The following is an 11,516-nucleotide window of genomic DNA, read 5'->3' on the forward strand; positions in this document are numbered from 1 at the left end:
GCATTCACAAAGTTGAATAACTTTTGGTACCCATATCTATTTGGGTCCACGAGGGATTAATCCTTTAGGAACCCAAACCTGAAATATTTTAACTAGTTTACCAGTTTCTGTGTTCCTATAGGTACGTACTAAGTTAGATGCTCTAGATGGTGGAGTGAAATGTGCTTGTGAGACTGTATGTTTTCTATCTTTTCCAATATCCTTGAAATTTCTATATCGCTTTTGAACTGGATGTTGATTATGGTATTGATTTCTATTTCCTTTCATGAGATTAGGTTGATATGCATTAGTCTGTTTAGGACTTTTAGCATTCTCTGCCTTAGTTTCATGAGGATTGAAGCCAATACCAAATCGCTTCCTGTTCTTCTGCTCTATTTGTTGCCAAGTCATCAGAATAGGTTTTTCATCTTCATGTTCCCTAACTGCTCGTACAAAGTTTATGTATTTACCTTTGCATATATTCAGTTTGGGTAAAGTGCTTGACTCACCAGTTTCTACTGTCTTACCAAATCCAAGACCAGTTTTGTTGTGGGGTGGTCTTTGTGAATCATTCATTTCTGTCAACAGGCTCGAAGATTTATTCTATGATTTTATTATTTCATCCATGCTATGTTTTTCAATTGTAAGATTCCTCATATCAATCTTGAGCTGTTCATTCTTCGTTCGGAGCACAGCAATCTCTGTTTCAAGACAGCTTATCTTAACTGATTGTTCAAAGGAGATTTCAGTTGAGTTGTCTTGCAGATCCTTTTGCTTTGCTCTAACTTCATCGAATGCTAAGGACAGTTGATGATATTCATTTGCCATATCGTGAAGAGCTTTGATTAGTTCTTCTCTGGTAAATTCCTCAGAACTAAAATCAAATACCTGTTCACTGGTGGATGGAAGTTCATGATCGTTTGCCATAAGACATTTGACTTCTTCTTCATCATCACTTGAGCTAAAGAGCCATTTGATCCTTCTGAGTCACTGTCTATTTCAGCCCACTTGGCTTTTCTGTCCTTTGCAACCAATGCTTCATGCTTCTGTCTTGAGATGTGTCTTTCATTCCTTGAGCTTTTTCTTTTGTCAAGATTCTTTGGTTTGGGACAATCGGCAATGAAGTGTCCTATTTTTCCACAGTTGAAACAGCTTCTAGGTTCTTCAACTGAATCTTTCTTTTGGAAGTTTCTTCTGTGTGATCCTTCTTGGTTTCTTCTGATGAACTTGTCGAATTTCTTTACAAACAATGACATGGCATAACTGCTGATTTGTTCTGCTGACTTTTCCGATTTGGCTGGTGACTCAATTTTCACTGCAGTCAAGGACTTTGTCAGTTGTGAGGTAGACTGACTTCCTCTCGAGTCTGTAATTCGAACTCATATGCTTTTAGATCTGCAAACAGGTCATGCAGTTCTAATTTGTTCAAATCTTTTGATTCTCTCATGGCCATTGTTTTTACATCCCACTCTTTGGGAAGGCCTCGAATTACTTTGAGGATAACTTCCCTGTTGGGATATGTTTTCCCCAATCCGTTGAGCTCAATAACAATGCTGCTAACTCTTTCGTCAAACTCTGACATTGATTCTCCTGATCTCATTTTGATGTTGTCAAATTTTTGAGTAGCTACAGATAGCTTGTTTTCCTTGGTTTGTTCATTTCCCTCGCAAAGTTGAATAAACTTTTCCCAAATCTCTTTTCCAATTTTGCACGTCTTGATTTTGCTAAAGGTATTCTTGTCAAGAGTTTTATACAAGATATCCTTAGCCACATTGTACAAGTTTGCCTTCTTTTTGTCTTCGGCAGTCCATTCAATTCTAAGTTTCTCAATGTATTGAGGACCACCTCCGGAGAGGGCTATGGCAGTATTAACCTTTGTAATATCAAGAGGTCCGTCAGTGATGACAAACCACATGTCATCATCTAGTGCTGATAAATGTGCTTGCATGCGAATTTTCCAGTCATCAAAATCTTTCTTTGAGAACATAGGAATCTTACTGAATGGAGTCATTTTTGTTTGAGTGCTTTAAGAATAAGATAATAACCTCTCTGATACCACTTGTTAGGATCGGTTGAAAGTCTAGAGGAGGGGGGTGAATATACTTTCAAGTAGTTTTGCTAAAAAAAATGGAACTCGATCGATTTAATAAAGAGTTCAAGGCTTATCTTAGTGTCCAATATAGTTTGGCAAACAAAATGTGTGCGGAAATATACCAAGCTACAGATTTAAAACACTTAGGGTAAATCAGTTTAGGGGTAGGTGTGACGTTGAATGGTAAACTGAAATAACACACGAGATTGTTTATGGATGTTCGGAGATTTCAAAACACTCCTACGTCACCCCTTCTTCTGCCTTGGAAGGATTCACTAGAAGACTTTGATTTATACAAACAGTTTGCACAAACCCAATCTAGTTTAGGACTTAAACACTGCCTAAACAAGAACTCCTAGTATAACACTTTGATTTTAGTTCTAGACTGATCTTATAGTAGAATACAATACAACTCGAAATCTTTTAACACAAAGATTGACCCTTCAATGGTCTGAATGATGCTATGAATGTTTTGTGCTTTCGAGTTTTCTTGATCAAATCTTGAGCGTAGGATGCTTTATGATTTTTTGAGCAATAGCAGAGATATCAGTACTTCGTGTGTGTGAACTTTGATCAAGATCCCTATTTATACTCTTTGGTTTTCCAACGGTCAGAATTTCAAAAGCATTCTTCAGATGAGATTCAAATTATTCCCGTTGGATTTGTCACTATCACCAACGATTTTTGACGCCGACATTCCCTTAGTATCGCGGCACTACGTTCTGCAGATATGTCAGAGTAAGGACGATCTTATCCTGAAGTACTTGTGAATTTATTGACGCACTCAGTTGGGCAATGGTGCACTGATAAATTCAGTTTAGTAGGGTAAACTGCTTTGTATCTCTGAGACGATCATTTGAGTAAAGATGGACTGAAGAGTTCAGTTTAGCAAGGTAAACTGAATGTGTTCTGAAGCGTTTATGGTTTAGTTTATCGTCTGTATGTCATTATGACGTCATCATCACTGTATATCAGTTTAGCTTTTCGTAGACGCTTAAATAGTTTGGCTTTGTTTTGTCAATACCAAAACTAAATTTCCCAACACATTATTTTTTCTCTATGAAAAAGTCAATATTCTTATCATCTTTATTATAAATATCAATTTCTATGGTGGGTCTGGCCAAACGCGAACACTCACGCGGACCTGTTTTGAACACGTTTGGGCGAGTCTAAACTCGTCTCTCTGGGGCAGGTTTAATACAAGGCTAAATTTAGAACTGGTCCATTATCATCCCTTTATTGAAGTGTCGTCGTTCTTTAAATAAAGTATATTTTTATAATAATTGGTAATATATATCCTATTTGAAATAAAAACTATTACATGTTTAGTTATGAAATCAATATAATCTTTAATATTGCAACTAATAAAAAAATTTATAATATTTTCGAACAATGTAACCCCCGAGTTTCAATAATTTTTTTATTTATGGTCATCATTATTTTATATCTACATTAACAGTTTAGAATAAAACATTATCAATAACTCATGTAAGATTATAAATATAGTATTTAATGTAGTTTTACTTTGTCACAATATTGATATTGAAACCTATGCAATTATTACAGCTAGTGTTTTTTTATTGTTTTTTTATTATTCTTGTAAAATTATGATCTGTTTCTTATCATGAATTTGTCTTATTTTCTAACTCATGTATGTATGTTTTCAAACAATATTATTTATTATGTATTTATTTTGTAATTTCTTATCTTATGTGTTGATTATTTATTTTGTGACTATTAATTTATGAAAAACAAATGTAATATAGATAATGAATTCTAAACCTTAATTTAAATTATTGCGCAATTATTTTTTTCCTTTTATATTTTGAATTTTTCTCTCTCGCTTTTTTTTTCCATTTACCATCTGTTTTTTATTTTTTTATGAAAGAATCAATATACACATCATCTTAATAGAATTTTTGTGATGATTTCTTTTTATATCAATCATTTACATTTTGCTATCGTTATTATTTTATTTTTTCGTTCATATTTTTTTTATTACTAAAAATTTTTAGTTACAAGAATAACAATAATTTCATCGTTCCCAACTACATTCTGGTATGTATCGTCTTCTAATACTTGTATGTCAATATCGTTAATAATTGATGTAATTGTTTGACATCATCTTTTCTTTTTAATTTATTATTTTTCAAAATCTAATTATCTTCTTTTTCTTATAATGTTTTCATTGCCGAAATTTTTGATTGAATTTTCAATGTCATTAGTTAAAAACGTTTACTAATTTTTTCCTATTTTGAGAGTAAATGCATATTTTTATTTATTTTGGTGTATTTAATATTCCTTCATTAATTGTAAGACTATCTCATAATTTTTTTAATGGTTTTAGCTTTATGAGTAGGAAAATTAGTTAATTTTTTTTTAATTTCAACTTTTGTATATATATATATTAATAACTTTAAAAATCTAATAATATTCTATATTTAAATATGAACTCATGATATAATTATTTATCTCAAAATATCCTTACACAAATTAAAATATATAAGATTTTTTTAAAAAAATATACGTTTATCCAGTCTACAAACAAATAAAAATCAAATATCTGGTGTTTCAATCTTTTAAGTTGCGTTTACTTGGCTTGATAAAGGTATGATAAGTTGATTAATCCAATATCATCATATATTTACTTGAAAAAAAATCTTCCCAAATCTCAAAGCCCGTCATTTCACTTTTTTTTTTACCTTTATTTTACTTGATATCTCATCCTTCATATTTTTATGTATAACTCATCCTTATCATTACTTTTGAAAAAAAAATACATAGATAAACTAATATACCCTCTCCCAATTTAAAATATTCAAAAATAATCTAATCCAAATTTTATAAATACATAAGTAAACATAAGATTATTTATAATAGGTGGAGGGTAAAATTGTAATTTGTCCATCAATCATTACTTCAATGTCAAAATTAATAACTCGAAATAAACATGTTACATTTTATCAATTATTATTATTATATATCCATTAAACTCATTTTAATAGTTCTAATATGATTTATCCGCATATAATCATATCTCATTAAGTAAATGTAGTCTTAGTATTTAATTAAGATTTTTGTTGAATTTTTTTAAAAAATATTTGTGGAAAAATGTATTTACTTTATCTACAAGAAAATAGAAAATAAAGTATTTTGGTATTTTAATTTTTTTAGAAACTGAATTATTATTATCTAATATGCACACACTTTGTCAATTTTGATCTTATCATATTATCTACAAGAAAATATAAAATAAAGTATTTTGGTATTTCAATTTTTTTGGAAACTGAATCCTTATCTAATATGCACACACTTTGTCAATTTTAACCTTATCATAATAATAAATTTTACATATAATCTAAATATTGATTTACGTTCATGCCCTAACTAAAATATTGTTTTTACTTTTATAACTCTATATATTATAAAACTTTGACCTTTTATTATTCACACTTTTAAATAGGTATATATATATATATATATAATAAAAGATAATAGATATATTTTTAGGGAGAGAATCTCTATAAATTATTGTTGTAACATTTAACTTACACCATCACTTATAATATTATTTGACTTGGTCGTATGGTCGTATAATATTTATTTAGCGCCACTGCGTCATTTATCGAACTAGACAAACCCTTAGAAAGAAGTTAAAACATGTTATATCAGACAATTCCATTACCTAGACAACTATTGTCAAATTAATTTATTCGATCTATATTGAATCAAAATAAAACAAATTATAAAGTTACGCGATCATTATCCAGCCTTCACATGATATGTGTCTAAATCTCAAAATATCTTATGTCGGGAGAGTTTCATTTGAGCTAATAACATTTGAAAATGATAAAATGAATTGAAAGCACGTAACATAACTCATTCATATATACATAGAGCGGGATTGATTATAATTATACACAATTTCAATTATGTTAACAAAATTTGATAGAAATGAGATCAAAATAAATTCTGGTACAACATCGTGTTTGATTCAACAAAAATCATCTTTATCACTTTCATACTGTTGGCATAGCAAATGCCATCCAGTACTGATTGCTGCAACTTCTTTCTTCATAGCCACTGCAACTTCTTTCTTCATAGCCTTGGTGGAAAGTGCAGCTATCTTCTTCACAATAGAAACTCTAATGTCACTCCTCTTACCTGTCAAACAAGGAAGTTCGTTAACAAACATCAACCCAAGAATCATCAATCCAGACAACATAAAAACACTACGAGGCAATTGACAATTAGCAGTCGTACCAATTAATAGATAAACATATTCAAATTTGTAATCACTGTTTTGCAAACAAATGAAACTCAAAAAGTAAAATGCAAAGCCAATAGAACTAAAACTGCCTGAATGCACTGAAAAATCGAAAAATCAAATCATTGATGGCAGAGAACGTAATTGTACACACCTTTGTTATTTGAGTTCTCAAAAGCACTAGTTGTTGCCAAAGAATCGGTTGAATTGGAAGGTTGTTCTTGGGATTGCTCTCTCCTCTGCATCAACAAGATAACAAAGTCGTCGTCACAATTTCAACAAAAACAGGCTTCTGCCAATTAAGGTCTCAGCATAAATACATGGTGTGCTAATATATACTGATTTGAAAAAGTCCTTAGCTGGAAACAAATTATGACTGTTTGACACACTGCAATTCTATCACAAGACTCTTCTCATAAGAATTTTCAGAGATAGTAGAAAAGACCACAGGTTAAGGATCCCAGTTACTCCAGAAACCTCTTTCTTACCAGAGGACTAAACATAAATACAACGGCAAGTTGAAATATTTAAACATAAAGTGAAACATGTCTCAAGGGGACAATCCCAGCAAGCCATAATGATAACCATGCAAAACATAGATTTGCTTACTGGAAAACTAAAGAAAAACATAGGGAAAAAAAAAAAAGAAAATACAAATTTACACAGTGAACAGTATAGTTTCTACTGCGACCACGAGAATTGCATAACTCAACCAAATACCCAAAACGAAACTTTTACCTTTAAGAAACCTGAGGAGGTTTCACCATTACCAGGCGGAAGAAAATCCTCATTATCATCGATATCTCCCTCGTCAATTCTTCGTATGGCACAAGCCTCTCTTTGTCCCTATTTCAATGATGGAATGTGATTGAATTAGAAAACTCCAAAACAACGCACGTAGGGAAGATGAGGATCAAAAACAAAAGAAAACAACCAATAGTTATTTAAATCACAAGGCAGTGTGTATGCCTGTCGGGATGTTTTAAAGTATACATATATAAAATGAGTATGCAAAAATATTCAAGCAGCAAAATATTAAAAATGAGTTCTTAAAAGTTGAGGTGATCTTGGAATTAAACATGTCGCTGGATTTAATTTACGGTAAAAAGAAGAGAGAGAATGGCTGCTGTCATGTATTTATCCTAATAGTCATAGTGAAAATTAGAAAAAAGAGACGATGCCGCGGTTGAAAAACTGTGACAAAGATTAAGGCTTAGATTATTGGGCTCAATTGACTTCTCACCTTAAATACTGATTTTACAACAGCTTCATCTTCCTCTTCCAAGATACGTTCCTATAAAACAAACAATATAATATGCAGTCAGAATAAAATGTGTTAGAGAATCCAAACAAGATCTGAATCAAGACGATAGGTAGTGATAACGACCTTTTTCTCGTTGGAATGTTGAAGAGCTTCAAGCATCGCATCTACACTAACACTTGCATGTCTTGACTGCAAAAGGCACAAGAAAACGAAAGAGTAAAAAATTAGATTTGTGTACATGCGATTCATATTAATAAAACAATGCATATTATTAAGGCCCCACAGTTTTCAGAACCACAAAAGCAAGGGATGACCGATGAATCATCAAAGCAAGTAGCAGCAGAACATCAAATTCTAAAACCTCAAACATAAATCTCAGCAAATATTGGACAACAAAGTAAGACATTATATATTCACAAACATAGAAGCAAATATGATGATTGATGATAAAACCAATTAGAAAAGTTGTCACGCTTAAAACAAATATATACCTTCATAGATTTAATCTCTTCCAAAGCAGCAAGAATATCCATGTCCCTTTTGGAGTCCAAAGTTTTATTCTCCAAGGCTTTCATGGCATCTCCCATCCCTTCAAAATTTCTTTTTCTACTTGCTTCGTCAGTCGCCTGCATATAAAGAGAATGTATTTGAATTTTGAAATCATAATTCTAACATGAAGACAGTCTCATTCTCAAAACCTAAAAAAATTACAGAGTATGAAATGCGTAAAAAGAATAGTTTACCTCATCTTCAGCTCGCCAAGGTTCAAAATTTCTTGTTGCACCCGATTCAACAAGATAATCAGAATTCCGTGGATCGGTCTTGTAAGTTATTTCAGCTGAACAATTTGTGCATTTAAAATAGAACCTCAAAATTTGGATTCCCAAATATGTCTGCATATGAGCAAATACAACCAAGTCAGAGAGAATGTTGTCAACACATTACTGATAAATCTTAATTAAGGACAAACTGGTAAGTCAGAACATCGAGTACCTCTCCAATGACATCTTCCTTGCGGGAATTGAATTTGGTTCCTTTGTATATGTAGTTCCCACAGGCGCCGCAGCGAATGCTCATAGGCAGCATCATGCGGACCTTCATCTGTTGATTCTTTAGTTGTCACCGCCGCGGAATCTTCGCCGGATCGAAGTCTGGGGGATAATACTTGTTGACAACTTTTCTCTCGCTCATTGCTTCACGCTGTTCAGCCGCAAATCTGAAATTGCATAGTTAACAATTAAAATTATGACTAAGATACCTATTCATTGCAGTATCAAAAAGAAGTGCAAACGCATCTCCAATAAAAACTATCGTGCAATATAAAAATTGAAGTCACTATCACAAAGTAATATAAGCAAGCAGGAATTAAATGCAACAACCATTCTTTGATTCATCGTGGTTTCATGGAAGTCACGTTTGGGACAACTCACCGTTAGGAAATTAGGGGAAAAAACAACCAGGAAAATGATTTGCAAGACTTTTTAAGATTGCAATACTCAGTACTTGACCACACGTATGTATATATGCTAGACTTTTACATACATGATTATATACATCAAGAAGAATACAAACTCATAAAAATAAATTAAGGGTTTCTCAATTCATCAAGAAGCATATGATATATCTAAATTCAAAAAACAAATGAACTTCAATTTAAAGTACGTGAATTTATTGCATGGATGTGGATTTATAGCACTTCGATTTTTTTTCCACAATTAAATTTAATTTGTTCATCAATTAAATATTAAACAAAAAGATTGTGAATAAACATCCAATAAGACAATTGCCGAGATCAAAGAAGCTGTTCTAGATTGTTCTAAACCAGTCTGAAATTCTCGATTGGGGATGCAAACTTGAAGATTCAGCCAAATTTCATGGAATATCATAATGTAAATAATATTATGACTTGATAAAGAAAACCCTTTTGAAAAAGGCTCAAAAAAGTCACTTTTTCACAAACCAAAAATACGTGAATTCTAAAGATTTATACATACCAGGAAAAAAAAGGTAGGCGCAGAAAAGCTGAAACGCAGCACGGCGATGGCACGTTGGTAGCACGGCGGAGAAGCTCAAAACGCAGCTGAAACGAGCTGAAGCGCAGAACTGTTTCAGAGCGGGATTTGGGCAGAAAGAACCATTAAAACCAGCGATCTATGGCTCAAATTGAATCTACCGATGTAAGAAAGAAAACCCCTCAAACGGATCGAAGATTGAATCTACCGATGTAAGGAAGAAAACCCCTCGAACGGATCGAAGTTTCTTCGTTAGCGGAAGGAAATATGAGCCAAATCTCGTTTTGGGGATATGAAATTGGAGTTAGTCAAGGTGAAGCGATTATACATTGTGACAGTCAAAGTGTCTTATGTCTTATCAAAAATCCAATGTTTCATGAGAGGTCAAAGCATATTGACATCAAGCTTCATTTTATCCGAGAGATTGTGGCAAAAGGATCAATCAAAATTGTGAATAGCTTCTGAGGATAATCCTACAGATATGATGAATAAAAGCTTACCATTGTCCAAATTTCAGAGATGTCTGGATTTGGTAAAAGTAACAACACCTTGAAGCATAAGGGTCTGCAGCCAACACCAAGACAATACAAGAGAAGGAACAGAAGACAGAACCAAGGTGGAGATTATTAGAGTTGGTTCTATTTCTGTATTACTCGATCAAAGATTCTATTGGGTTCACATTAGCTATGAGGATCTAACTAATTCAGTTCAATTGGAGAGTGTCTATCAGTTAGTTAGAATAACTGTTTTTTATTCACAAGTATATTAATTCTTGTGGTGATTGGATATGGATTGTAATTCATAACTCACTCTGAAGATCAATAAAATACTTTGCTTGGGTGTTGGGTCCAAGCGAAGTATTTTATTGATCATCAGAGTGAGTTATGAATTACAACGTGTAGTAGGTATTGAATACCGAAACACGTAAAATCAATTCTGTTCATCTTCTTCATTCTTATCATGCATGCTTGTTGTGGATTTGTATAAGTGTGATAGACTTGTGATCCTGCTCTTTCGGTTAATAAGAACATAGAGGTGCAGAAATCACAACATATACAGTATATATGGTACTGTATGTGTATACATATAGTATACGTGTACAGTCACCATATAAGTATTGTAGCAATACAGATACACCCACTTTTACACCTCTAAACACACACACATGTCTTAAATCTTCCGTATCCGCATATACATAATCAAATCAGGGCTAGATCATCAAAATACCTCCAAAAAGCATTAAAAGCTATATGGCTTCAACGGTACATGAAAGAAACAGGTTTTTATTTGCCTTTCGCCGAAGAAAGGATGGTTTGGAGAGCGTTTATGAGACCAAAGATTGACCGGAACACAATTAAAACACCACGACTCAACCCTAGCCGCCTCCTTTTTTCCTCACATTTATGCCTCTCTTTCAGCTTCTAAACGTTTTCTCTATTTTTTTCTTTTTTTTTTCTATTGTTTAATTTATTTTCTAATTAAAATCTCAAGCCCGGTCCAAAAACTTATGTTTAATAAATTTTTCCTACCAATCCAGTCCTGATAAAATAAATTTTTCTTACTAATAAATAATTTTAATAATTCTAAAGTCCACTCTATTCCCTAAGATTTTAAATAAATTATTTTAACTAACCAGACAAAAAATCACATAAACTAAAATAAAACAAATTTTATACCTTATATCATGTTCGGTATCTCTTCACCTGAATGCATCCAAGCATTGTCCTCTAAAATCTAACAATATCAAAATAATGTTAAACTTTAGAAATATAAATAAATTTTAAATATAACACGTAAAAATTTAAACTTTTAAACTTAACACATTCAATAAAATATCATGCACGTGGTCAGGTCGGTCGCTAAAGTTCTGGGAATACTTAAGAAAAATATTTTTTCAAATGG

At 32.3% G+C, this 11,516-nt stretch overlaps 2 protein-coding genes across 2 annotated transcripts; both read right to left on the reverse strand.

Moving 5' to 3' along the window:
- Positions 1-1,312: 1,312 nt before the first annotated feature.
- LOC140888870 (uncharacterized) lies at positions 1,313-1,990 on the reverse strand. Its single transcript, XM_073296575.1, has one exon. It carries the CDS (start codon positions 1,988-1,990, stop codon positions 1,313-1,315), a length of 678 nt encoding a protein of 225 aa, XP_073152676.1.
- Positions 1,991-5,930: 3,940 nt separating this feature from the next.
- On the reverse strand, positions 5,931-9,916 carry LOC140891362 (uncharacterized). The gene is made up of 9 exons (XM_073299821.1): positions 9,597-9,916; positions 8,596-8,818; positions 8,346-8,495; positions 8,094-8,228; positions 7,726-7,791; positions 7,582-7,632; positions 7,077-7,184; positions 6,493-6,577; positions 5,931-6,235 (listed from the first exon to the last, which is right to left on the reverse strand). The coding sequence occupies exons 2-9, from the start codon at positions 8,701-8,703 to the stop codon at positions 6,066-6,068; spliced, it is 873 nt and encodes a 290-aa protein (XP_073155922.1). The 5' UTR covers positions 8,704-8,818; positions 9,597-9,916; the 3' UTR covers positions 5,931-6,065.
- Positions 9,917-11,516: the final 1,600 nt, after the last annotated feature.

This window comes from Henckelia pumila, chromosome 3 (assembly GCF_033568475.1).
Source record: "Henckelia pumila isolate YLH828 chromosome 3, ASM3356847v2, whole genome shotgun sequence".
NCBI lineage: Eukaryota > Viridiplantae > Streptophyta > Magnoliopsida > Lamiales > Gesneriaceae > Henckelia > Henckelia pumila.